This window comes from Pelodiscus sinensis, unplaced genomic scaffold (genome assembly GCF_049634645.1).
Source record: "Pelodiscus sinensis isolate JC-2024 unplaced genomic scaffold, ASM4963464v1 ctg34, whole genome shotgun sequence".
In the NCBI taxonomy this organism is placed as follows: Eukaryota; Metazoa; Chordata; order Testudines; family Trionychidae; genus Pelodiscus; species Pelodiscus sinensis.
The window spans coordinates 3,759,680-3,787,014 of NW_027465849.1; the positions used below are offsets into that span (position 1 = coordinate 3,759,680).

A 27,335-nucleotide genomic window follows, 5' to 3' on the forward strand; every position below is an offset into this window, starting at 1 on the left:
GCTTCACAGTCTTACCCAGTTCCCTAACACCCTCCCCCCTTTCCACTTCTAGAGCATCGGCCTCTCCCAGAGCTGCAGTAGAACCCAACAGTCCTGGCTCCCAGCCCCCTGCTCTAACCACCAGGCCCTCCTCCCCTCCCCTCCCCTCCCCTCCCCTCCCACAGCCTGGGATAGAACCAGGAGCCTTCTGACCCAGGCAGGTGATCGGGAGGGGGAGGAGCCGGGTTCCTACCTGCTGGGTCTCGGGGCGTCTCCTTTTCCTGCAGAGGGACACAAACCAGAATCCCCCATGAGCCAATCAGATCCCGGGACCGGCACCCAGCCCCTCGGCCCTGCGTGGAGGCAGGCAGGGGTAATGGGCGGGAGGGGGGAGCCCTTTGCCTGCTGGGGCTAAGCCTCCTGCTCTGGTGAGCCAGACAGCAGGGGGCAGCACAACACCATGTGCTGGGGGGGGGCAGATTAACTGGGGGCCTTTTCCTGCCCCCAAACCTCCATCATTGGTGACTTGTTATAACGAACCGGATCTGTGGGTCGGCTCCCCTGGCACCCAGGTATCTGAGCAGCGTGGCACCGGCGGCTTTTCCGACAGGGACCCTTTGCCAGTTCTGAGATGCGGCCACCTCTGGGGTGGGGCAGCTCTGTGCACAGGGATCCACGTGCAGCCCCTCCCCTTCCTCCCCGCCGAACCCCCACCCCATTCCTTGTAGCACAGTAAGCCCTAGTGCTGCCCGGGGTATCGGGGCCATAGTGACCCAGGGCTCCCCATTGAGCCCCACCCCCCATCCTTGGCTTTCCCTGCAGTCCCCCATCCAAGCCCGACCCCTTCCCGCCCTGCTCAGTGGTAGCTCCGACCCTCCCCTAGCCGGGCGGGGCACTTACTGGCTCGGGTTCTCACGAAGCAGACGAAGGCTGCGAGGAGGAGGAGGAGGAGGCCGATGGCCACGACGCTCACCCCGGCGATGAGGGGGGTGCTCAGGCTGTGAGATCCATCTGGAAAACAGCAGCAGCCATGAGGGCCGGGAGCAGCTGGTGTGTCCCCCCCTCCCCCAGAGTCCTTCCCACCCAGGCAGTGCCCAAGGGTCCAGGACACCGCAGGGCAGAGGCAGCAGCCAGTTCTATGGGGAGTCTGGTGGGGGCCCACGGGATCAAGTGGGGTCAGAGCAAGCAAGTGCTGGGCTGCAGGGGGCTCAGGAGGGGGCTCTCTCCCCATTGCCCCGTGTGGGGCAGCCTGGTCTACCCAGCCTTGGCCATAACTGGTGATGTCTGCCTTGTCCACAGTGCAGAGTTCGGGCCTGTCTCAAGTCTGGTGCGGTGAAGCACGCAGGCCGGGCCCGAGAGTGGGGAATCGTTTTGCATAACACGGCCGATGGAGCGGGTGGTATGCGAGGCCATGAGAGGAACACGGGCCAAGCGGCCTTGTACTGGGACTTGGTTCTGATCAGCAAAACGTGCAGATGCAGCCACGAAACTGTCAACTGCGCCCAGAGCAGCAACATCCTGAGCAGGATGTACCCCTGGTAGGGGCATTGGGCATCTGACGTATCCCACCCAACACGTAATCAATGGGCAAATAGCACGAGAACGACCGAGTCTCGCTTTGCTAGAAATTGGGTTTAGTAGGAACAATCGGCGGGAGGGACTGGGCAGTTACACTCGATGTTACTAGAAGTAATTAGGCCCTTCACAGTGCCTGGTGGGTAAGAACGGAAACAGGACCCCCCGCCTGGCACTGTAGGTAGCGTACGGGTGACGTGTAAGTGAATTAGGCTTTAGTACTGCATGTAGTATAGTAGATCTTTGAGTAATTGCTTTTGCGCTGTATTTGCTTTAGAATTTATAGTGTTTAAGGTGTTAAGTGTCCAGTCACTGTTCTTAAGGCTTGTAGCTGTTTTAGCTGCTTAAAGCTTGTGTAACCCACACACATGGGCTGTGTCTAGACTGGCCAGTTATTCCAGAAAATCAGCCGCTTTTCCGGAAAAACTTGCCAGCTGTCTACCCTGGCCGCTTGAATTTCCGCAAAAGCACTGACTTCCTACTGTCAGAAATCAGTGCTTCTTGCGGAAATACTGTGCTTCTCCTGTTCAGGCAAAGGTCCCTTTTGCGCAAAAGGGCCAGTGTAGACAGCTCAGATTTGTTTTCTGCAAAAAAGCCCCGATCGCTTTTGTGGAAAAGCACGTCTAGAGTGCCAATCTAGACGCTCTATTCCAAAAATGCTTTTTTCCGTTAAAAGCATTTCCGGAAAATCATGCCAATCTAGACACAGCCCTAGTGTGGTTACTGAGTACTGCAAGTGGCACCTAGACCCCTGCAACAGTTAATACCAAGAGACCTCTACAGCAGGGGCTGGGAGCCAGCTGGCTTTTATCTCAGAGGGTAGAGGGTCCTATAGTCAGCTCCTGAGATCTCAGGTTCAACTGTGCCTTGGTGGTAGTTACACTTGCAATAAACAAGGAAGTGGTTAAGTAACCCTGAAGTGATCCTGGTTTCCTGTGGATCTAAAATAAATCGAACCACCCCCCAGCAGGGCACTAGGGGGCGCCGGCTGACCAGCCTGGCCTCGCTTCTAAGGTATTTCAGCCGCCCCATTGCCAGCCAACGGGCCCATCTACCCTGGCGTCCCGCCTTCCAGGTGGGCCTGCTTTGCTTTGCCAGGGTTCTCTTGTGGCCACGAATGGGCCTGGCTGCCCCCAGAGGGAGTCTCCGGCTGCCCCATTACAGGCGGGTCGGTGTCTGAGCAGGAGGGGGGAGTCACTGCCCCTGTGAACAGCCTCCCTCCCTCCCCCGGGGCAACCATTGTGGGGAGCTGCCTTGTGATCCCTGTGACCAGCAGCAGAGTTTCCCCCAGCCCTGCTACCTGCCCCTGTGCCTCCTGGGCGGGTGGGATCCGGCACCGCTCCGGGCTGGGTCGGGTCCGTTTCCCCTGTGGGAACAGAACCAGCGTCTGTCAGGGGGCGGGGGAGGGGCTGAAACACCCACCCAGAGATCACCCTGCAGCCCCGCTGCCCCTGCCACCAGAGGGGGGTTTAGATGCTGGGACTGGAGCCCTGGCCAAGGCGGGAAGGTCCTGAAGGCCTGGGCACTGTGTCAGCAGGGCGGGGAGAGACCCAGCGCTCAGCCCCACCCCCGGTAGCAGAGACGGCCTTGTCCCCACAGCCGGGGTGGGGGGATCCCACAGGGAGCCCGGCTGGGGCCGTGGGGTCGGGGACGCTCTGGCCTCCTACCACGGCTCCAGGGCTGGGCAGCTGCAGTCTGTGGTCGGGTGGGGGAAGGGGACTGAGAGTCTCTGATCTTAGGGTCACAGTGGGGGGGCAGGAAAGTAGCAAATGGGCTGTGGGGCAGCAGTGGGGGGATGGAAGGGGAGGGGCTGTGGGCGGAGCCATGGGTGAAGGGGCGGGGCAGAGGACTGCAAGCGGAAGGGGACCCCACTTCCTCTGCCTCAGGGCCCCAAGAAACCTTAATGGGCCCCTGCCACAATCTGGCATCGACCATCACTGGCATTTCCAGCAGAGGGGTGTGTCCGTCTGTGTGTGTCTGTGTGCGTGCGTGTGTGGCTGGGGACACTTGGCAGCCCCCAGTCCCCGACTCCTCTGGGCATCCCCACGAGCGGGAGGTGCAGCTGCAGGAGCACCCCCTGGGAAATGCCCCCGGTTTGCAGCTCCCCCTGGGGCAGAGATCCCCCCCCCCACCCCAGCCCTGAACCTACAGCGGCTGCTGCTCCCCCAAGGCTGGGACCCCGCAGTGATTCCGTCCCCACCCCGCAGCCAGGCGGGTCCCAGGCCCCGGGGCAGAGCCTGGCTCTGAGTGTCCCATCGGGATGGAGACCCCCAGACGATCTGGCTGAGCCGGGCCCCTCACCTGCTACCACCAGCCCCACGGGGTCGCTGGGCGGCGAGGAGACGAAGGGCTCTGCCCGGGGCCGGTAGCTGCAGCTGTAGTTCCCTTCGTGCTGCCGGCCCACGGGGCGGATGTGGAACTCGGCCCCGTCCCCAGCAGGGTCCATGGGGCGCGGCCGGGTCAGGTCTCCAGCCTGGTGCAGGAAGAACCTCACGTCCCCGCCCGGCCCCTGGCACTGGATGGTGACGTTTGCCCCTGGGACGCTGACCCCAGTGGGGCTCAGAGAGATGGAGGGTCTGGGCAGGCTGGGATCTGTGCACAGGAGACAGGCAGTGAGAGCCGGGCAGCCACCCAGCCCCATTGTCCCCAGCCGGCCCAGCTACGGGCAGATCTGGGGGTCCTGGGCAGAGATTCACTCCCTGATCCCAGAGCCCCCCCAGCCCAGAATCCTGCGGGATCCCAGCCCCACAGACACGGAGCCGCAGCTCCCTAGTTCTTGGGATCCTCATGTGCCAGGTTAGGCCCCTGCCTCGTTCACGGCCTCCAGCCCCGGACACAGAGCGACTCAGGGGCTGCTCTCTGGCACTGCAGGACCTGAGCCTCTGGAGCGGGTTGGTCACCTCCCTCCTGGCACAAAAAGGGTTAAAATAGCACTGGGAGAGGGCTGTAGCTAGCGGCCAATCACGAGGGGGCCTTGTGGCAGCCAATCAGCGCCCAGGAGGGTGGTATAAAAGAGATGGGTGGAAAGGCTGTGTTCTGACTCCAGCTCTAGAGGGAGGAGGATCTAGTTGCTTGCTGGACTGGGTGGTCCCAGGGGGGTTTAGCTGTTTGCTGGTCTGGGTACAGTAGACCCAGCAGGGCTGGGGGAACTTCAGCTTCAGTGGTCCCAGCGACAGAGGCCTGAGGGCACTGGGGAGGCAGCTGGGGCAGGAGAAGGCAGCAGGATCCCCCCTTGCCTATGTGTGGCCAGGTCAGGCTGCAGTTTCCCTTGAGGCAGGGGCTGGCCGACAACTGGCAGAGGGTCACTGAGGCAAGGTGGGTATAGGAGGTTGGGGGTTCCCTGAGGGGAAGGACCCCAGAGGGTGGATGCACGGCCATGGGGCAGCACCTGGAGGGAAGGACACTACGGTCTCGGAGGGACATGGGTTCCAACACAAGCTGGTGGAGAGTAAGAGCAGGCGAGACGTCAGCCAGAAGAGGCTGGTCTGGTTCTGAGTGGAGCTAATTCCCACAGTGACCAGCAGGAGGCAACCAGTGACAGCTTCATGCAGGAAGGGAGTCAGTGTCTGTATCCCCGTTCTACACTGGGGAAACTGAGGCACAGACAGTCACTTAGAGAACACGGTGGGGGAGGGGCCTTCTCTTGACTCTCAGCTGGAGCTTTACCTGCTCCCACAGCACAAGGGGCCCAGTGCTGCTGAGGTCAGCATTTGCAAAAGACTCCCCCCAACGTGGGTGTCTCAGTTTGTGGGTGCTTGGCCTGACAGCCCCAAATTTGATACCCCCCAACAATGAAGTGACACTTCTGAACCACTCAGCCCACGGGGCAGGTGGGGCCACACTAGGAGCTGGGCCGGATCTCCTGGGACCCACCTCAGCGCCGTATCCACCGAGTCTCCTGCAGCCCCTGCCTCGTTCAGCTCCGGCCTGGGCACTGCCTGGGGCAGGGGCTGGAGAACATGGGGAATGGGATCCTGGTATTAAAGAGCAACTCACAGTTCAGGGGCAGCGTTACAGTAGCCGGCCCCAAGACTCCAAGGGCTGCTGCTCCCCACTGCCTGGGAACTCGCCACTCCCAGGCTGTGTCTAGACTGGCAAGTTTTTCCGCAAAATAAAAACTTGCCAGCTGTCTACACAGCTTGAATTTCCAGAAAAGCACTGACGATCTCCTGTAAAATCATCAGTGCTTTTGTGGAAATACTATGCTGCTCCCATTTGGGCAAAAGTCTTTTTTCGAAAGACTTTTGCGCAAAAGGGCCAGTGTAGACAGCACAGGACTGTTATCCTCAAAAAAGCCCCAGTTGCGAAAATGGCAATCGGGGCTTTTTTGCGGAAAACTGCACCTAGATTGGCCATGGACGCTTTTCCACAAAGAGAGCTTTTGCGGAAAAGCGTCCTGCCAATCTAGACACGATTTTTCCAAAAATGCTTTTCACGGAAAGCTTTTCCATGAAAAGCATTTTCGGAAAATCATGCCGGTGTAGACATAGCCCCAGCGATACCATCCCCCTTCCCGGCTGGACGTCCACTCGCTGGGCCCAGGACAGACCCTGGCTCTGCGCGTCCCTTTCGTTCTGAGCCCCCTGCCTGTGGGGCTGGGAGCGGGGAGGCCGGGCTGGGCCCCTCACCTCTCAGCACCAGCTCCACGGGGTCGCTGGGGTAGGACATGGTGAACGGCTCCGATTTGCTGTGGTAGGAGCAGCTGTAGCTCCCGCCCTGCTCCCGGCGCAGGCTGCTGAGGGGAAACTCCGCCTCATAGCCGTCTGGATCCTTGTGCAGAAACTGGCCTCTCGCTGTCTTCAGCACGAACTGCCTGCCCAGGCGCTGCCCCCGACACCGGATGCTGACAGATGCCCCCAGCGACACCCCCCCGCTGGGGCTCAGGGAGATGCTGGGTTTGGGGGCGCTGGGCTCTGCAGAGGGAAGCAGACAGGCCGGGAGACGCAGGCCCCGTCACTCAGCCCTGGGGCCCGGCCTCGCCACGTGGCCTGAGGCGGGTCAGACCCGGAGCCCTGGAGACAGGCCTCTGAGACACGGTGCAACCCCAGCCCTGGGGCCCAGAGCTCTGCTCCCCGGCAGGTGTCAGGGCAGCCCAGTCTCCAGGGTCCCAAATCTCCAAGTGCCGCTAACCCCACTGTGTCTGGGGACCCCCAGTGACTCTCCCTCCCCCAGCTGGGCGTCCCCTCTGCTGGGCCGAGGGCAGAGCCTGGATCCCCACATCCCAGTGGTGCAGAGACCCCCTTGGGGTCCGGCTGGTTGTGGGGGGAGCAGGACACCGAGCCGGGCCCCTCACCTGCTACAATGATCTCGACGGGGTCGCTCAGGTTTGAACCGTGAGTGGGCGCATTTATAGGTCGATATTCGCAGGTGTAGCTCCCGGCATCTGCCCGGCCCACGCTGGGCAGGGGAAACTCAGCCACGGTCCCAGCAGGCACCACCCGCTGCTGCAGGTTCGGGTACCCGGCTTTATGCAGAAGGAACTCCATGCCTGAGAACCGACCCTCACAGCGGATGGAGACGTTTTCCCCGGGCGCCACCACCCAGCGGGGGCTCCCCCCGACGAGGGGCTTGGGGAATAGTCGCTCTGCTTTCGACAAGAGACAGGAGTTAAATGGAGACACGACCTGCCCTGCCCCCGCGCACTCAGCCCGTCCCCATTCCACTGCCCCAGGAGCTGCCCTGCCAGCGCTGGCGCTGCCGGGCCACGGGGCTCAGGCCTGGGGGTTCACCCCACGTAGCTCAGCCTGAGGCAGCCTGGGCCGTGGGCCCCCTGCAGCTCTGCCCCCTGGCGCTCCTGACAATAGTCTGACCAGTGGGAGTCACGTGTGACCCCCTTTTCCCGGCCTTGGACGCCAGGGGGCTGGCCGTGTGGGGGAGGGGGCTGTTGAGGGCAGGTCTGGGGGTTTCTCCCCCATGGCTGCACTGACACAGCTCTGATGGCTCTGAGGGGAACCAGAGCCCACGGAGTGAGAGAGGCCGTGGGCTGGGCCCAGCTCCATGGGATGTATGGGGGAAGGGTACCCTAGGGCAGATGAGGGGGGAAATTGGTGGGAGGGGAGAGGCCCTGGAGGGGAGCTGTGGGGGGGAGGGGGCACTGTCTGGACGGGGAGCACTAGGGTCTGGGGTCGTTATAGGGCCATGTTCGGGTTGGCCCATTCCCACCCCAGCTGCTCCAAGACCCTCCCCCCTGCCTTAGTGTTTCTTTCCGTGGCTGCACCGCACGTGCCTCACTGTGCTTTACGAGCCTCTGCGGCCTCCGCTTCCTGCTGCCCTCGCGGGCGTGTGTGTGGGGGGGGGGGGGGGTTGGCGGACAGCTCTGTGGGCTGCAGAAAGGCCGGGAGCAAGAGCTGGGAGCTCAACCCTGGTCCATGGAGGGTGAGGTCTGTGATTTAATAAGCGAAAGCTGATCTGTGCCGGGCACCACACAGACCGTCCCTGCTCCAAGGGCTCTGGACCTGACGGGGGAGGCAGCGCTAATGTACCGGCCTTTCTGGGCACCGGTCAATGTAGGATCAGCATGTGGAAAACACAATCACAGTCGATTGCTTTGGGGCTCTGTTCTGTTAGCGAGGGAACGAACACAGAGACTGGAACTTGCTAAAGTCGCAATATGAGTCACCGTCAGGCACCGAATCCTCAATTTCCTTTCGTGCTTGCTCAGTGCTTCTCAATACCTGGGGGCTGTGTCTAGACTGCATCCCTTTTCCATAAAAGGGATGCAGATTAGACACATCGCAATTGCAAATGAAGCGGGGATTTAAATCCCCCCCGCTTCATTTGCATAAAAATGGCTGCCACTTTTTTCCGGCTCGGAGCTTTGCCGGAAAAAAGCGCCAGTCTAGACACGGATCTTTCGGAAAATAAAGCCTTTCCCGAAAGATCCCTTATTCCTTATTTTAAGAGTCATAAGGGATCTTTCGGAAAAGGCTTTATTTTCCAAACGATCCCCATCTAGACTGGAGCTTTTTTCCAGCAAAGCTCCGAGCCGGAAAAAAGCGGCAGCCATTTTTATGCAAATGAAGCAGGGGGGATTTAAATCTCCGCTTCATTTGCAATTGTGATGTGTCTAATTTGCATCCCTTTTACAGAAAAGGGATTCAGTCTAGACACAGCCGGGCTGTGAGGAATCCTCCTTTCCCCCCAGGGAGTGGGAAAAAGGGGGAAGTGGTGTTGGGAGGCTCTGAAACATCTGGGACAATCTAGCTCTTCCCCTCCCCCATGCACCCTTATCTTCCAGGGTCCAGTATTCTGTCCGTCTCTTGTCACACACACATTCAATGATACAGGCCCGGCCAGGCAGCGTCTGTCTGAGCTGAAATAATTCGGCATGACCCCACTCCCCGACCCGCACAGCACTGAGCCAGGGACGGATCAGATCCCAGCTGTTTCCTCAGACCCGCACATGCCAGCGCCTCGTACCCACACTGGGGGCGGGGGAAGAGGGAAGAAGAGGAGGGGTCTGAGCCCACAGGGGCATCTTGGGGTTGGGGCGAGGTTCGGGGCTCAGTTCCTCCCTTCCCCTCCCCCAGCAACCCATCCTTGATCTCAAAGATACTCACGGCCCCACGTCCCACTGTGCCCGGCCAGCCAGCAGCCTGGAGAGGAGAAGGATCCTTAGTGCCCTTAGTACACTCTGGTCTCCGATTCCCTCCCCTACACCATGAGCACACACCCTGGTTTCCAATCCCCCCCATGGACATACACCCTGGTCTCCGATTCCCCCCCCCCCCCATGGGCATACACCTCGGTCTCCAATCGCCCCCATCTCCAGTCCCCCCCAATAGGCACACGCCCTGGCTGTCTCTGATACTCACTGAGGAGGAGGACGGTGAGAGCAGACACCATGACAGGGCAGTGGAGTCCCCTTTTCGTAGCCAGCAACACCCCGGTGCCCAGCTGTACCCAGCCTCAGTGGGAGCAGAATGAGGAACTGCGCGGGGGCTGCAGCTCTGAGAAGTTGGCAAGTCGCTCGGCCCCTTTCTTCCCCATCAGATGGTTTCTCTGCAACCTCCAGGCCAAATCTACCGTGAGCAGAGCAAAGCCAGCGCCCTGCAGCACCCAGCAAACCACATCCCCCCGCAGCCGCCTGGCCCCTCCTGCAGCACCGCCCAGCCCCACATGGGAGCTGCCCAGTGCGGGCACCAGCTGGGAATGGGGGAATCTCGGGAGGTGTCCGGAGGGACCCAGACTGCCCTGGCCTTTCCCAGCGGGCCCATCTGTCCTGTCCACAGCTGCAATGCAGAGCAGAGACGGGGAACCCCTCCACAGTCACAACCCCCATCCCTGAGCGCCCCTCTCTCGTGGAGCAGGGCAGAGATTCCTTCCTGACCTGTCTTGACTCCGCACCCGCTCTGGAGCATGAGGTTGGAGGGGCCTAGCCAAGCTCCCGCTCAGGTAGCGGCGCTGCCAACGCTGTTCTCAGCTGGGGGCCCTGAGACAGAGGCAGGACGTGGCAGGGGGAGGGGGATGTTTGTGGTTTCTGGCCCAGTGAGCGGAGGAGGCTGACACACGTGTAGAGTCTGTGTTGTGAAAGGAGGTGCTGAAAAGGCTACTCAAGCCTTCTCGGAAGCACTACGGCTCCATCCTTCTTGGGTTCTTGTTATAATTTTGCACAGCTCTGTTAATGAACTTCTCCAATGCAGCGTGTTCATCTTCGGAGGCTTCTCGTGCATCCAGCACTTCCATTCCTTCATTCTGCTCATTAGTTCATTCACATGATCAGGCAGAAGGCGACTTCTCTCAGAACACAAAATTCTGTTCAGTGATGAAAAAGAAGGTTCAACGGTAGCTGTTGTGACTGGGCGTAGCAAGAGATGAATTCCACCTCCTTTCACCCCAGGAAACACGGCACAACGATCCGGTCAAGCCACTAGTGACGATAAAAGAGAGGTTGAAGTCAAATCTTCATTCATTCTTCGAATGATATTCCACTCTGTGTTCAAATTCTCTATTCTCTCCTGAGCACATGGCAGCCCCCTTGCTGGTAGTGCCTCACTCCATTCAACTGTCGGTGTTTGATAAGACAGGCTTCTGTAAAAGCTACCTAGAAGTTGAGTAGAATCTAGAAGTCGCTGTTGTAGATTTTTAAGAATCAAGTCTGTGTACTTTTCAGTTGTCTTAACAAACACTTCTTGTCCTCTTCACTTAACGATTCAATATAAATGCCTTCATTAGTCAACTTCTGGACTGAAATCTTTGCTTCTTCAGTACTTTTTCAATGGATAGCTCTCTGATGGAGCCAAATGTAGCTTCTATTGCTGGACAAAGATCTACTACTGTTGTAGCAGATGCCTGCTTGGCATTGTTTAATGACTCAAGTGGTTTCAACAGTTGATTTACAAGAGAGAGAGAATGACAATAGTCTTCTCTGAATGTAGTAGCAAAAGTAATCCACCGGCCTCACTACTTAGAAATCCATCTTGGTAGATACTTTCCAAAGCCAATAATAAGAGCTGGAGTAATTTTAAGACAACAGCCAAGGATCGCTCATGAGAAAGCCAGCGGGTTTTCCCAGGTTAGATAATCATAGAGATGGAAGAGAGACCTCAGGAGTCATCAAGTCCAGCCCCCTGCCCAAGGCAGGACCAATCCCAACTAAACCAACCCAGCCAGGGCTTTGTCAAGCCGAGACTTAAACACCTCTGGGGATGGAGACTCCACTACCTCCCTAGGGAACCCATCCCAGCGCTTCCCCACCCTCCTAGGGAAATAGTTTTTCCTAATATCCAACCCAGACCTCCCCCACTGTAACTTGAGACCATCGCTCCGTGTTCTGCCATCCCTCACGACTGAGAACAGCCTCTCTCCATCCTCTTTGGAACCTCCCATCAGGAAGTTGATTGCTGCTCTCAAATCCCCCCTCACTGGTCTCTTCTGCAGACTAAACAAACCCAAATCCCTCAGTCTCTCCTCGTAGGATATGCGCTCCAGCCCCCTAATCAGGTTGGACTAATTTGAACTTCAGTCCCAGTGTATCTTCTATATGTTCCAAGATGGCCTCTGCAGTGTGTATAGGCGAGATTAGAGTTACACTTTTCTCCGAGCAAAGCTTGTTCTCCACCATGTCTTCCAGAGAAGTTTGCAGTTCCATCAAATGCACAAGCAACCATCTGTTTGGGGTCCAATTGACAAGCACTTAACTCTTCTAAGATGTGGGTTGTCACAGATGCAGCTGATGTGTTTTCTATAACTTGAACATCTAGCAATGCGTCTACCGGCCTTCCACTGACATCAAGATGACGTGCACAATGGCTTAATACTTGATGCTCATTTGCATTGGCGCATTCATCAGCCATGTATATATGCAAACTTTTTGAATGTGGGGAGAGACTTCTTCACTTTTTCAACTGCTGAGTCTTTCACACCGCATGCTTCTAGCCAGTCCGTTGAGTTTCTTGCAGAAAGATAGCGAGCATTTGCTGGTCTTGTTCGGAACCAGCGTTCAACGTCAGGATGAACAAGTGACAACGCACTTAACATTGGCCTCCAGTTTGCAGTGTGTGGTAGCTCTTGCTTAAATAGAAAGTATGATGCCACAGCCATGTGGTCTGACCCAGTGTGACCATTCTTCTGTAAAAATTCATTACAGGCAGTCCCCGGGTTACATGGATCCGACTTACATCGGATCCCTACTTACAAACGGGGTGAGGCAACCCCGCGCTAGCTGCTTCCCCCCAGCAGACCAGGGAGACGCGAAGCTAGCACCCCCCCCCCCCCAGCAGACTAGGGAGACGCGGAGTGGCTTTTTTCAGCAGACACCTCAGCTTGAGAATAAAGGACTGAGGGAAGTGAGGTGTGGGAGAATAAAACTGAGCTCTGGAGAAATGTTTGGCTAGTGTTTCCCCTACAATATGTACCAGTTCCGACTTACATACAAATTCAACTTAAGAACAAACCTACAGTCCCTATATTGTACGTAACCCAGGGACTGCCTGTATAATAATAATAATGTTTAGTACAGAAACTCCCCAACATAATGCCCTCTCAAGATAGCAACGATGTGAGATAACAACCTTGGCAAATAATGCATTTTAAAACTCTTGGCCTGCTAGGAGACACATTTATATAAGTTTCCATTCCCAGTCACAAATCTAGCATTCTGGAGCAAAGTAACTAAAATATAGTCCAACAAACAAATGTTTATTTCATGTGCCCCTCATTTTTCCCTCCACCTCACCCCACTCACGGATGTTGTCCTTGCTCAGTGGAGACTCAGAGTTCAAAGGTGCTGTCCCGTGAGTACACCTCCCAGGTGGGGCAAGGAGGCATCTTGCTTGTTCCTCCAGCTGCTCACTGTTCGCTCGGGCCACGGTTGTTCGTTGTGCCACCATTCACTCCATCGTCTGTTGCCGTTGGCCCTGCGCCGTCACCTTCTGCTGCCACCTGCCACCGTGACCTCTGCGAGTTGGTCTCTTGAGGTTCCACCCAGCTCCCGGTGATTCCAGCTGAGCTCTCGGCGGGGGAACCTTGCTGATTATCAGTGATTTCAGCTGGAGTGGTCATTTAAGAAAACAAATGACGATATAACAGGACTATGTAGGACTTTAAAGACTAACAAAGATGGTTAATTAGATGAAGAGCTAATCAGCTCTGTCTTTAAACAGGGGAGAGGGGCAGGTCAAATAGCACTTGTGACTCAGACAGACCATCAAGCAAAACACCTGTCGCCACCCTCTTTCTTGATGCCCTCAATCAGTCCAGGTTAAGTACAGTTCTACTGCCCTTTACTCATACAATAAGAACAACAACATTTCATTTCATCCCTCCCAACCCTCCCCCCCATTCAAGTGATTTGTAACCCAACCGCAGCCAAAATCTATCACTTGGGCAACACAGCTCTGTTTGCTGGATACCTAGGTAGATTAGGTGTGAGTGTAAATACAATCTGGTCCTGAAGCCTTTCCCCCTCAGCTCCCAGCTCATCATGAGCTGTCAGGGAGAGCTCATTTGGACACTGTATAGGCTCTTAAAATGTGTATTAATGTTTCAGTTTTAATTCAAATGTCCAAACAATCACTAAATGGGCATGTAACTAGTTCACAAAACTGGGGGGAGGGGGTTTGGGGATATTCAGAGGGTATACACCCCATAGGGGGGTGTGGGGAACCCCCCCCTTTGAATTCACACAACCCCCCCACTTTCTCACAGATGTGATTACAGAAAAGGGGGGGAACCTTTTTTGGGTCGGTGGCCACCGACCCACAGAAAAGTCAGTCGGAGGCCGCAAGTGAGACGTGAGGGGCTAGTAGATTTTGTGGGGAAAAGCCCCCAGGCAGCGTTTACTGCCCCAGCCAGGGAGGGGAACGGGCGGAGCCACTTCCACCCCCCACCAGGCAGAGCCCGGGGGTCGGATTCGTCTCTGGGTTCCTGACCCCAGCACGACACGTTTCCGAGGGGGCGGGGGGACGCAACGCCCTGCAGCGGGACAGAGCCGGACCGCACCCGCCAGCAGCAAATCTCTGCAGTGGTCTCTGGGGCTTGGCCTGACCCCGCAGAATCCTTTCCCGACTGGGGGTCTGCCCCACAGACCCCGGGCCTGACTGGTCGCCATGTTTGGGGTCCGACTGACAAAAAGCTGACCGGGGTGGGGGGTGTTACACCTCTCTGGGGCCTGGGTCACAGGCGGGTTCAAACTGGTGCAAATGGTGGCGTCTGTGTAACCCCAAAGCCCCAGCGGCCGTCGGTCTCTCAGCCAGAGGCTCCAGGCCTGGTACACGAGGGGCCGGGCGGCCAGTCATAGGGAGTCTTTGAGTCAGAGTCCTGTGGTTCTGGGGGCTCTCACGGCCGGGCCCCCTGGCTCCTGCTGACGGCGGCGTAAAGGACGAGCTCCGGGGCAGGGGCTGGGGCCCCCCGCTTGTGATGCAGCGCCTGGTGGTCCAGCTCGGCGTAGGTGAGTCCCTCGGCGCCGGGGTCGGGCTCCTGGGTTTGGGAGGGGAGAGAATCACTGTGTGTTCATGGCGGGGTGGGGCATCCACATCCCCTCCCCCACAGCGGGCTTGTTCCCTCCAGCAGGGGGCGCTCACCCCACTACACACACATCCTCCCATAAGCCCAGCCCTCGCCCAGCAACACCACCCCGCACTGAGTGAGCCAGGCCAGGTGGCCGGGGCCCACGTGGGGCAGGGTTGGGGCTCAGGACCCCTGGGGGAACCGGGGACACTCACCAGGCTCTGCGGCTGTTTCCCTTCATCGACGGAGGCGTCTGCGGAACAGAGACACCTGCTGAGAGGCGCCCCGAGCCAGCCTGGAGCAAAGCCCCACCCCCTGTGCTGACCCCCTCCCCCCCACTTGTGCATCCAGGGGACTCAGAGACCAGCACAGCGTCCTCCACCCCACCCCACAGGACATTAGCGCTGTTTTACAGAGAGGGAAACTGAGGCACAGAGACAGTGGCAAAGTCTAGGAACACTCCCCTCCCCCAGGGTTCTGCCTCACCCTGGTAGCCCCTTGGGTGTGTTACTCACAGACAGGATCTTGCTGAGCCGGAGCCTTCAACACCCGCAAGGGGATGGTGCTAAAAGAGAAACATCCCCTAGTAAATGTCATAGCCCCCAACCCGCAGAGAGATTCTTCAATACTCAGACAGCTCCCTCATCCTGCCTCACAGTATTACCCTGTTTCCTAACCCCCCCCCCCCCCCTACAGCACAGACCTCTTCCAGAGCTGCAGTAAAATTCAGAAGTCCTGGCTCCCAGCTCCCAGCTCTAACCACCAGGCCCCACTCCCCTCCCACAGCCAGGGATAGAACCAGGAGCCTTGTGACCCAAGCAGGTGGATCGGGAGGGGGAGGAGCCGGGTTCCTACCTGCTGGGTCTCGGGGCGTCTCCTTTTCCTGCAGAGGGACACAAACCAGAATCCCCCATGAGCCAATCAGATCCTGGTACCGGCGCCCGGCCCGCCCTGGGGCAATCGGGAGGGGGGTGGAGGGGGAGGATCTTTATCTGCTGGGGTGAGCCAGACAGCAGGGGGCGGCACAACTCCATGTGCAGGGATCGGGGGAGGGGCAGATTAACTGGGGGCTTTTCCTGCCCCTAAGCCTCCCTCGTTAGTGACTTATAATGAACCTGATAAAGGGTCAGTTCCCCATGCACCCCAGTGCCTGAGCGGTGCGGCATCAGTGGCTCTTTATTCAAGGACCCCTCGCCTGAGATGCGGCCACCTCTGGGGTGAGTCAGCTCTGGGCACAGGGATCCACAGGCAGTGCCCCCGCCCCTATTCCCTGCAGCACAGCCGGCCCTAGTGCTCCCCAGGACATCAGAGCCCCAGTGCTCCACCCCCCACTGAGCCCCACCCCCCATCCTTGGCTTTCCCTGCAGCCCCCCATCCAAGCCTGAGTCCTTCCCACCCTGCTCAGTGGCAGCTCCGACCCTTCCCTTGCCGGGCGGGGCACTTACTGGCTCGGGTTCTCGCGAAGCAGACGAAGGCCGCGAGGAGGAGGAGGAGGAGGCCGATGGCTGCGACGCTCACCCCGGCGATGAGGGGGGTGCTCAGGCTGGAAGGTGTCGGGGGTCCCAACCCCTCTGGGAAACAGCAGCAGCCATGAAACAGACGGTGTCTCCCCAAACCCCTTTCCACCCCGGCACCCAAGGGGCCAGGTCAGGACAGCACAGGGCAGGGGCAGCAGCCAATTCTATGAAGAGGCTGGTGGGGGGCCCAGGGGATCAAATAGGGTCAGAGCAAGCCGGACGCAAGGGGGCACTGATCTGCATGGGGCGGGGTGCCCTTTAGGGGGCGCTCTCCCCATTGCCCCAGCACGGCAGTAGGGGGCGCTGGCTGACCTAGTCTGGCCTCATTTCTAAGGCATTTCAGCCTCCTCCTCCAGCTGCCCCATCTCCGGCCAACGGGCCCATCTAGCCTGGCGTCCCGCCTCCCATGCTGGCTGCTTCTGACTGTTTTGCAGGGAGTCCAGGGCACCCTTGTGGCCATCAAAGGGCCCAGCTGCCCCGTTACAGGCGGGTCGGTGTCTGAGCAGGAGGGGGAGTCACTGCCCCTATGAACAGCCTCCATCATCCCTGGGGCAGCCATTTGCACCTGTAATCGGTGACTCAATAGATTCTCCGGTACCTGCCCCCACGCTGCCTGGGCGGGTGGGATCCGGCGCCGCTCTGGGCTGGGTCAGGTCGGTTTCCCCTGTGGGAACAGAACCAGCGTCTGTCAGTGGGTGGGGGAGGGGCTGAAACCCCCACTCAGCGATCACCCTGCTACCCCGCTGCCCCTGCCCCCAGAGGGGGGTTTAGCCCCGGGGCCTGGGCCCAAAAGCCCCAGTGGGGGGGTGGGTCCTGGAGGCCTGGACACCGTGTGAGCAGGGCAGGGAGAGACCCAGCACTGAACCCCACCCCTGTGGGGGGGGAACTGAGATTTTCTGGTCTTGGGGTCACAATGCGGGGGGCAGGAAAGTAGCAAACTGGGCTGTGGGGCTGCAGTGGGCAATGGAAGGGGCGGGGCTGTGGGTGGAACAGGGGCAGGTCTCCGGGAAAGGACAGAAAGGGGGAGGGGCTGTGGGCGGAGCCATGGGTGGAGGGGGCGGAGCAGAGTCTGCAAGTGTAAGTGGTGGAGCGACCCCCACTTGCTCTGCCTCAGGGCCCCAAGAAACCTTAATGGGCCCCTGCCACAATCTGGCATCGGCCATCACTGGCATTTCCAGCAGAGGGGTGTGTGTGTGTCCCTGTGTGTGTGTCTGTGTGTGTGCGTGTGTGGCTGGGGACACTTGGCAGCCCCCGGGCCCTGACTCCTCTGGGCATCCCCACGAGCGGGAGGCGCAGCTGCAGGAGCACCCCCTGGGAAAGGCCCCCGGTTTGCAGCTCCCCCTGGGGCAGAGATCCCCCCCCAGCCCTGAACCTCCAGCGGCTGCTGCTCCCCCAAGGCTGGGACCCCGCAGTGATTCCGTCCCCACCCCCGCAGCCAGGCGGGTCCCAGGCCCCGGGGCAGAGCCTGGCTCTGAGTGTCCCATCGGGATGGAGACCCCCAGACGATCTGGCTGAGCCGGGCCCCTCACCTGCTACCACCAGCCCCATGGGGTCACTGGGCGGCGAGGAGACGAAGGGCTCTGCCCGGGGCCGGTAGCTGCAGCTGTAGCTCCCTCCGTGCTGCCGGCCCACGGGGCGGATGTGGAACTCGGCCCTGTCCCCAGCAGGGTCCATGGGGCGCGGCTGGGTCAGGTCTCCAGCCTGGTGCAGGAAGAACCTCACGTCCCCGCCCGGCCCCTGGCACCAGATGGTGACGTCTGCCCCTGGGACAGTGACCCAAGTGGCACTCGATGAAATGGAGGGTTTGGGCAGGCTGGGATCTGTGCACAGGAGACAGGCAGTGAGAGCCAGACCCGGGTAGCCCCCCAGCCCTGCCCTCCCCCGCCGGCCCCAGCCACGGTCACATACAGGAGCCCTGGGCTGAAATTCACTCCCTGATCCCAGAGCCACCCCAGTCCAGAATTCGGCTTGATTCCAGCCCCACAGACACGAAGCCGCAGCTCCCTAGTTCTTGGGATCCTCATGTGCCGTGTGAGGCCCCTGCCTCGTTCACGGCCTCCAGCCCCGGACACAGAGGCTACGTCTACATTGGCAAGATTTTGCGCAAATCCTCTTTAACGCAAGAGTTTTTGCCTTAGAGTATTTGTGCAAGAGAGCGTCTACACTGGCATGTGCTTTTGTGCAAGAGCATCCGTGCCAGTGTAGACGCTCTCTTGCACAAGAAAGGCCATTTTAGCCATCGGGCTTTCTTGCGCAAGAAATTCATGTAGCCTGTCTACACTGGCCTCTTGCGCAAGAACTCCCCGCCAGTGTAGACAGGCAGCAAGTTTTTGCAAAAAAACGGTCGCTTTTGCGCAAGATCGCTCCAATGTAAACACAGCGTTAGTCTATAAGGTGCCACAGGACTCCTCGTTGTTTTGGCAGACTGCAGTTCCTCTCAGGAAGGGGCTAGGTAACGGCTGGCAGAGGGTCAGTGAGGAAAGGTGAGTGTTGGGGGCTCCCCAAAAGACATGGGCCCTAACACAAGGTGATGGAGAATAACCAGTAACAGCAGGCAAGACACCAGCTGGAAGAGAACAGAAGAACGGCCATATTGGGTCAGACCAAAGGTCCATCTAGTCCAGTATCCTGTCTGCCCACAGTGGCCAATGCCAGGTGCCCCAGAGGGAGTGAATCGAACAGGTAATGACCAAGCGATCTCCCTCCTGCCATCCATCTCCACCCTCTTACAAACAGAGGCTGGGGACACCTTTCCTTACCCACACTGGCTAATAGCCATTTATGGACTTAACCTCCATGAACTTATCTCGTTCTCTTTTAAACCCTGTTCTAGTCCTAGCCTTCACAGCCTCCTCAGGCAAGGAGTTCCGCAGATTGACTATGGGCTGTGTGAAGAAGAACTTCCTTTTCTTTGTTTTAAACCTGCTGCCCATTAGTTTCATTTGATGACCCCTCGTTCTTATATTATGGGAACAAGTAAATAACTTTTCCTTATTCGCTTTCTCCACACCACTCATGATTGTATAGACCTCTGTCCTATCCCCCCTCAATCTCCTCTTTTCCAAGCTGAAAAGTCCCAGTCTCTTTAATCTCTCCTCATATGGGACCTGTTCCATAAGTGGCTGCTCTTGTGCTAAATCCCAGAGTGACCGGCAGGAGGCACTGTGTTGGAGAGGTACATCCTGTTACAGCCTCACTCAGGAAGGGAGTCAGCCCCCCAGGAGACAGACAGTGCCTTTTCCCCATTTTTCAGTGGGGAAACTGAGGCACAGATTGACAACGGGGCCCTGCTGACAGCTGGGGCCCCATCTGCTCCTACAGCACAAGGGACCCAGTGTGACCGAGGCCAATGGTTGCAGAGGTCTCCACTAAGTGTAGGTGTCTCGGTTTGTGGGTGCCCTGCCTCAGACCCCCTGAAATTTGACACCTCCCTCCACCCAATGTGGGGACATTTTTGAACCACACGATGTGTTCCCATCACACTGGGAGCCTGTGGCCACTAGGAGCTGGGCCAGATCTCCTGGGTCCCAGCCCAACACTATATCCACTGTATCGCTGCTTCTCCTGCAGCCCCTGCCTCATTCAGCTCCAGCCTGGGCACTGCCTGAGGCAGGGGCTGGAGAACACGGGGGATGGGATCCCGGCATTGAATAGCGACTCCTGGTTCGGAGGGACAAAGAGCAGCATTAAAGTAGCCGGCCCCGAGTCTCTAGGGGCTGCCGCGTCCCACTGGCTGGGAACCCCCCGTTGACTCCATCCCTGCTCCCTGGTGGGTGTCTCCTCAGCTGGGCCCAGGGCAGACCCTGGCTCTGTGCGTCCCATTGGGTCTGAGCTCCCCCCTCACCTGTCAGCACCAGCTCCACGGGGTCGCTGGGGTAGGACACGGTGAACGGCTCCGATCTGCTGTGGTAGGAGCAGCTGTAGCTCCCGCCCTGCTCCCGGCGCAGGCTGCTGAGGGGAAACTCCACCACAAACCCGTCTGGATCCTTGTGCAGAAACTGGCCTCCCGCTGTCTTCAGCACGAACCGCCTGCCCAGGCGCTGCCCCCAACACCAGATGCTCACGGCTCCCCCCAGGGTGACCCACCCGCTGGAGCTCAGGGAGATGCTGGGTTTGGGGTCGCTGGGCTCTGCAGAGGGAAGCAGACAGGCCGGGAGACGCAGGCCCCGTCACTCAGCCCTGGGGCCCGGCCTCGCCATGTGGCCTCAGCAGTGGGTCAGACCCAGGGCCCCTGCGACAGGCTTCTGGACGACTTCCCCTAGGGGCCCAGGGCTTCCCCTGAGACACGGCGCAGCCCCAGCCCTGGGGCCCAGAGCTCTGCTCCCTGGCAGGTGACAGGGCAGCCCAGTTTCCAGGGCACAGTCACTCCCTGGCTTCTCCTCAGGAGGGCTGGGGCCAGGGCTCCTGGGTTCTCTCCCAGATCTGGAAGGGCAGTGGGGGCTAGTGGTTAAAGCAGAAGGACTTGGAGTCAGGACACCTGGGTTCTCTCCCCAGCCCCGGGAGGGGAGTGAGGGCTAGTGGTCAAAGTAGAGGAGACAATGGCTGGCAGTCAGAACTTTTCAGTTCTCTGCTCAGCGCCACCACTGACATGCAGGGGACTGAGCAAGTCTCCACATACACTGAGCTCTGTAACCGTCAGCTTCCCCCATGACCCCGCAACTGATGTGGTAGCGGGGACAGGCCTGCTCTGGTCTGCAGCCCTCCTGGGGCAGAGGTCCCCCCACCACCGACTCCAATTCCATCAGCTGCTGCTCCCCCCTGGCTGGGGAACCCCCAGGGACTCCGTCCCCCCTCCCATCAGGACAGCCCCTCTGCTAGGCCCAGGGCTCGGGGCAGAGCCTGACTCTGAGGGCCCCACTGGGGTGGAGCCCCTAAAGATCTGGGGGGTGGGCTGGGAGTGGGGATGCTGAGCCGGCTCCTTCACCTGCTACCACCAGCTCCAGGGGGTCGCTGGGATGTGACCAGCGAGTCGGTGCCGTTGTGGGGTGATATTGGCAGGTGTAGCTCCCGGCATCTGCCCGGCCCACGCTGGGCAGGGGAAACTCAGCCACGGTCCCAGCAGTCTCCACCCACCGCTGCAGGTTCAGGTGCCCGGCTTTACGCAGAAGGAACTCCACGTCTGAGTACCAACCCTCACAGCGGATGGAGACGTTTTCCCCGGGCGCCACCACCCAGCTGGGGCTCCCCCCGACGAGGGGCTTGGGGTATTCGCGCTCTGCTTTCGACAAGAGACAGGAGTTAAATGGAGTCACGACCTGCCCTGCCCCCGCGCACCCAGCCCGTCCCCATTCAGCCGTCCTAGGAGCTGCCCCTGCCACTGCTGGCGCTGCCGGCCTATGGGGCTTGGGACTAGGGGTTCACCCCATGGGACTAGGGGTTCACCCTACGTAGCTCAGCACCCAGCTGCAGGGGGATGACCTGGCCCCCGCAAAGCCCCACCTAAGGGGGCACCTGATATCCCCCTTCCTTAGGCCTTGGTCAGTACTGGGGAGCTGGGTGTGTGGGGGAGGTAAATGTTGGGGTTGGGTCTGGGGGTTTCTCCTCCCAGCTGCAGGGACAGTTTGGGGTTGGGGGAGGTTCAGGGCTCAGTTCCTCTTTTCCCCTCCCGCAGCAGCCCCCTCCCATCCTCAAACTCCTCGTCCTCCCACAGGCAGATACTCACGTCCCTGCGCCCCACTGTGCCCGGCCAGCCAGCAACCTGGGGAGCAGACAGATCCTTAGTGCCAAGGCCAGAGCAACTACACTGTGGTCTCACCCCCTCCCCCCATGGGCACATGCCCTGGTCTCAGACCCCCCCTGCCCCATGGGCACACGCCCTGGCTGTCTCCGATACTCACTCAGGAGGAGGACGGTGGGAGCAGATGCCATGGCAGGGCAGTGGGGGACCGTCAGAGCTACCACCGATGCCCCAGTGCCCAGCTGCACCCAGCCCGAGTGGGAGCAGAATGAGGAACTGCGCCGGGGGGAGGCTCCGGGAAGCCGGCGAGTCGCTCGGCCCCTTTCTTCCCCGTCAGATGGTTTCTCTGCAACCTCCAGGCCAAATCCACCGCGGGCAGAGCAAAGCCAGCGCCCTGCAGCACCCAGCAAACCACATCCCCCCGCAGCCGCCTGGTCCCTCCTGCTGCACCGCCCAGCCCCACACAGTCACCCCTCCCCCCCGAGCGCCCCTCTCCCACGGAGCAGAGCAGAGATTCCTTCCTGACCCTGCTGGGCCCAGCACCCGCCCTGGAGCATGAGGGTGGAGCTAGCGCTGGTCTCAGCTGAGGGCCGTGGGACAGAGGCAGGGCGTGGGGGTGGGGGGGTGTTTGTGGTCTCTGGCCCCGTGAGCGGAGGAGGCCGAGGGACACGTTTTGAGCCGGTGTTGTGAAAGGAGCCAGCTCTGGCCTGGGGCTTCTGGAGCTGCCCCGACACTCGGCCCAAACCCCATTCCCCAGCAGCTCCCATGGGAATGGCTCTGGGAGGGCAGTGGAGGCCAGTGGTTACAGTGAGGGGGGGATGGTCTGGGAGTCAGGACTCCTGGGTTCCCCCCTAGCTCTGATGGGGGTGAGGTCTAGTGGTTAGCGAAAAGGGCACAGATAGAAGTGGCCCCCTGGAGGTGAAAGGCCCCGTGTCCCCTTCCCTGGCCCGTTCCATGGCCCCCATCTGCCCAGGCTCCCCAAGGGCAGGAACCCCCGACTGCCATCAGTTAACATGGCCACCGCCCCCTCACTGCCCTCACACTACGGCCATGCTGCCCCTGGCTAAAATGGCCGACGCCTGAGTCTTGTGGTGAAATAATCCTGCACCCCCCCAGACCATCAAAGGGGCAGTGGAAAGAGCCCCCCCCCCAGCTTATATGACCCTGCCCTGGCCCCCAGCCTGTGCCCCCAAAACCCATCTCTAGATCTCTCCCCACCGTCTTAAGGGGTCATTGCCCCACATCCCCCCTCTCCTGGCTGAAGCTGCCCCATTGCCACAATCCTGCTCTTTTGCTGTGTGGGGGGAGCTGCCTGGAAAGGAGCCCCCCGGCCTGCCCCTCCATGCTCACCCCCACATCAGCCCAGCACCCCCAAGCCCCCATCTCCTGCCTGTCCTGTCCCTGTCAGGGAGGGGGTGAGAGGATGTGGGGGCAATTATAGGACAGGCAACATGTGGGGCAGGGGGGAAAAGGGAGGGGGAAGAGGGCTGAGACTGAGGGGGCAGGAGCTGAGGGGAGGCTGGGGGCAGGGCAGTGAGGGGGGAGGGGTTCTGAGGTGAGTGGGGTCCCCCCATGTGTGATTCAATCTACTTTGCCCCATGGCCATGGTGGTACCCAGTTCCCAACCCCTCCCGGCTCAGCAGGGGTCTTCACAGGAAATAATCCTGCCCCCTCAGCACAGACCCACTGAGGGGGGCTGTGGGGCAAAGTGTGCGGAACAGGGAAGAGGGGTGAGTTAGGGCACTGGGGCCGGGAGAATGGGGGGGGAGTTTTTTGGGAGAGGGATGTGTCCAACGTTCTGGGTCTGGCTCCAAATCTGGAGCCTCCTAGTCCACCCCAATGCCGTCCCCCCCAGAACGCCCTTCTCCTGTGCCCCAACCTCCTCCCTCAGCCTGCACCCCCCTTCTGTACTCTGATTGCTCGGCCCCTGCCTCGAGCCCTCCTGCACCCCAAACCCCTCATATGTAGTCCTACCCCAGAGCCCCTGTGCCCCAAACCTCTGCCCCAGCTCTGGGCCCCTCAGCCCCGCCGCACCAGCCAGAGCCCTCACACCCCTGAATACCAACCCTCTGCCCCAGCCCTGGGCCCCTCAGCCCCGCCCCACCAGCCAGAGCCCTCACACCCCTGAATACCAACCCTCTGCCCCGGCCCTGAGCCCCCCTCCCACCCTCAGAACCCCTTGACCCCACCCCACCACTTAAATTTCGTTCTGTGTATCAATCCAAACCGGACGTGTCTTCCAGCCCCTCCGTGTCGCACCCCCCCACACACTGGGCACACCCCCAAATCCCCCCTCTCCGGGGCGGGGATGATTAGAGGGAACCTTGCAGGGGGGGGGGTCACGGCGTGTGGGGGAGTCCCCGAGCCCTGCACCCCCATCTGCGGCCAGATGAGACCCTCAGCCAGTCCGTAGAACAGGAGGTTTATTGGGGCACAGGGACACAGCGCAGCTCAGACTTGTTGTGACAGGAGACAGGAGCATTCAGTGCAACACACCTCGGGGAAAGGGCCCCAGGCCAGCTAGGCTGCCTCCTCCCCCAGCCAGCTGAAAACTAACCCACCCACCCAGCTACTGCTCACAGCCCCTAGGGAGCCCCCCCCCTCCTACTCTGTCCTGTGTTCAGGCCCAAGTGTTATTTGCTGGCCCTGGGGAGTGAGAGACTGAACTTACTTCCCCCGTGAGTCGTGCCCGGCCTCCCCCTCCTCATCCAGTTAGTGCTGCAGTGCCCAGGGAAACTGAGGCACACGCACACACACACACACACACACACACACACACACACACACACACACAAAAATAGTCACAGCAGAACAGGGCAGGGCAGCAGAATCACATGCAACACAACCAAGGAAACCAAGTGATTACAAAACAGAGTGAACACAGTGACCACAGGGCCCACACAGCCCCGCTACGTCACAAAGGATGCGACACGGTGAGCCACGGAAATGCAAAGAAAGCGAGAGTCTGGCTCAGCGTGAACACAAGGAAATCCTTGAAAATGGTTTGAGGAAAGAACCAAACGAGGAGCAAAGGCCGCGGCCGAGCGTGCGCACTCCGAACAGCGCCGCAGCCCTTTACAGACCAATAGTCCTTGCTCCACACCAGCCAGGTGCTGATTCCAATGACACGTTCGGTTTGGGGTCATAGAGAGTTTTGCCATGCTCCGGGAGGCAGGGGGGTGTTGGGATTGGAGTTCTGGTTCCATCGTGCAGCAAACCACATGGGCACGCGGAATTCAAAGTCCTAATCTAATAAATACTTTCCCCCTCCCCCGTCCTACCCTCCAACAACTTAAGCCTCCATATCTAGCCAGAAAAAGTCCAATGCGTGTTTTGCCCGGATTGTCACCTGTCCACGGTGCTGTAGTCAGCAACCCTGGGAAATTCCTGGGAAATACGAAAGCAAAATAAAAGCCGGAAAGGAAGAGCCCTAAACACACCCCAAGAGGGGTGTCAGGAATGGCAGCCCATCCCCTTGATGTTTTGTCCATCCTTGAGGCATCAATTGTGACACCCCAACTTTGGGCCATGGATTCCAGCTCCCCCACTTCTCCTGTACCCCAGCCGTGCTCAGGGGCTCTGTCTGGCACCTCATCATTGAAATCTAGAATCCCAGGGCTGGCAGAGACCCCAGGAGTCATCGAGTCCAGCCCCCGGCCCAAAGCAGGACCAACACAACTCAATCCGCCCACCTGCTTCCTAGGGAATCCATCCCAGCGCTTCTCCCCCTACTAGGGAAAGAATTTGTCCTAGTCTCCCACCTAGACCTCCCCCACTGCAATGTCAGACCATTGCTCCTTGTTCTGCCATCTGCCACCCCTGGGAACAGCCTCTCTCCGCCCAATGGAACCCCCCTTCAGGGAGCTGAAGGCTGCTCTCAAATCCTCCCTCACTCGTCTCTTCTGCAGACTAAACAACCCCAAATCCCTCAGCCTCTCCTCGCAGGCCATGTGCTCCAGCCCCCGAATCGTTTTGGTCGCCCCCCGCTGGGCCCTTGTGACGGCGCGTTGGGGGTCCCCCGTCTCCTGCACCCCGAAATGGCACAAACAGACTGCACCAGCCGGTGGAATAGAGGAAGTTTATTGCCTCTTCAGGATGCAGCACAGCACAGATGGAATCTGGTCCCAGAGCTGGGCTAGGATGCCTCAGGCCCCCTTGAGATGGGGGAGACTGGGCCCCTAAACTCCAGCCCCTTTCTCTAGGCTGTCTCCTCCATGCTCCCAGACAGCAACTAACCCACACTCTTCCAGCCCTGCCCCCCAGCCAGGGCAGCATTCCCCCTTCCTTTGTTCCTCTCCATGGGGGGGGTCTGGTTCAGCAGGTTTGGCATCACCTTTGCATAATGAGGTTTTCCCTGCTGGGCCTTGCTCCAGACAGCAGGGGTCACCACAGCCCAGCAAGTACCCCCACTACATCACAGCCCTCTCCAATGCGTCCACACCCTTCCCATAGAGCAGGGTTCCCAAACTTTTTGGCATCAAGCCCCCTTTTCAGCAAAAAAAAAAAAAAAAAGGAACTGACCGGGGCCAAAAAACAAAAATAGGAAGGGGATTGATGGGGAGCGGGGCGGGGCTCAGATGCCTTGCGCCCCCCCTGGAATTCCTTCATGCCCCCCCAGGGGGGCACACCTCCCAGTTTGGGAATCCCTGCCACAGAGGGAGGCCCAGAGCCGAACACAGGGGAATAATCTCTTCTCTGGCTCTGCTGGCGATGCTCCCACGCGAGCAGCCCGATGAGCCGTCGGCCTTCTCGGTCGGGCTGGACCAACCCCGCCCCCCCGATTCCCCCCAATGTTCACTCTCATGCCGCATGCAGAACCTCCCACTTGACACTGGGGGCTCCGGTATCCCAGCTGCTCCCGCGTGGGGAGGTTTGGGAGCCGGGGGGAGAAGGCTCTGGGGGGCTGCAGAGCGAGGAGGGGGGTCAACCCCTGGGGGCAGCATGTGACGTTATTCCTGGTCCGGATGCAGCCCCCCCAGGAACCAAGGGCTCTGTCTCGGGGCGCGGAGGCTCCGCAGGGCGGGGACCCCAAAGCGCTCAGGGCAGGGGTGGCTCTTTTAGCTGTTCCCAGGGGCTGGTGCTCCAGGCTGGCCGTTGGGGTTTGCTCCTGGGGTGCAGACGTTGGGTTGGTCCCTGAGGCTGGGCTGTTGGGGGCTGGGGTTTGTGCCGGCGTCCAGTTCCTCCCCCGGGAGAGTCTCTTCCCCGCACGCCGGACCCAGGCTCCTGGGGGCGCAGAGAGACGGCGGGTTAGAGGGGCCCCCGTCGCCCTGGGGCCAACCCCTGAGGGGAGCACGGGGCACAGACGGGGGGGGGTCACCTCACCTAGGGCCCCCCCCTCGGGCGGCTGCAATAGGCCTCGGCCAGGATCAGCCCCAGGGCGAGCAGGACCCCGGCGCCCAGTCCCAGGCGGGCGATGTTGCCGTGGGTGAAATCCGGGTGCTCCAGGGAGGCTTCTGTGGGGGAAACGGGGAGTCACGTGGTGGCGGGACGGGGAGATCAGCAGCTGGTGCTGCCCCAGGAGCAGAGCACCCAGGTGCCGTCTGGCAGGTCCGACCTGACTCCACCCCCCCCGGGTTCTCCCAGGGAGTGCGGCTCTGGGGCCTCCTTGGGGCTGACCCCTCAGGGGAGGCTGCATCCTG

At 59.9% G+C, this 27,335-nt stretch overlaps 2 protein-coding genes across 2 annotated transcripts in view; both read right to left on the reverse strand.

The window, feature by feature from the left end:
- Window positions 1–11,209, reverse strand: part of LOC142823838 (alpha-1B-glycoprotein-like) — a 28,126-nt gene extending 16,917 nt beyond the window's left edge. The window contains exons 1-4 of the mRNA XM_075915440.1: window positions 9,369–11,209; window positions 9,114–9,149; window positions 6,848–7,138; window positions 6,183–6,467 (exon numbers count right to left, since the gene is read on the reverse strand). Of these exons, the coding sequence (XP_075771555.1) occupies window positions 6,183–6,467; window positions 6,848–7,138; window positions 9,114–9,149; window positions 9,369–9,399 (643 nt within the window). The 5' untranslated portion in view covers window positions 9,400–11,209. The remainder of the gene's footprint in view (window positions 1–6,182; window positions 6,468–6,847; window positions 7,139–9,113; window positions 9,150–9,368) is intronic.
- A 1,216-nt stretch (window positions 11,210–12,425) lies between these two features.
- The window catches only part of LOC112545992 (uncharacterized), a 33,281-nt gene continuing 18,371 nt past the window's right edge, over window positions 12,426–27,335 (reverse strand). The window contains exons 14-25 of the mRNA XM_075915087.1: window positions 26,272–26,919; window positions 21,857–22,162; window positions 21,682–21,717; window positions 20,944–21,234; window positions 19,864–20,148; window positions 17,549–17,839; window positions 16,585–16,683; window positions 15,948–16,073; window positions 15,358–15,385; window positions 15,018–15,067; window positions 14,718–14,755; window positions 12,426–14,478 (exon numbers count right to left, since the gene is read on the reverse strand). Coding sequence (XP_075771202.1) covers window positions 14,332–14,478; window positions 14,718–14,755; window positions 15,018–15,067; window positions 15,358–15,385; window positions 15,948–16,073; window positions 16,585–16,683; window positions 17,549–17,839; window positions 19,864–20,148; window positions 20,944–21,234; window positions 21,682–21,717; window positions 21,857–22,162; window positions 26,272–26,919 — 2,345 coding nt within the window. The 3' untranslated portion in view covers window positions 12,426–14,331. The remainder of the gene's footprint in view (window positions 14,479–14,717; window positions 14,756–15,017; window positions 15,068–15,357; window positions 15,386–15,947; window positions 16,074–16,584; window positions 16,684–17,548; window positions 17,840–19,863; window positions 20,149–20,943; window positions 21,235–21,681; window positions 21,718–21,856; window positions 22,163–26,271; window positions 26,920–27,335) is intronic.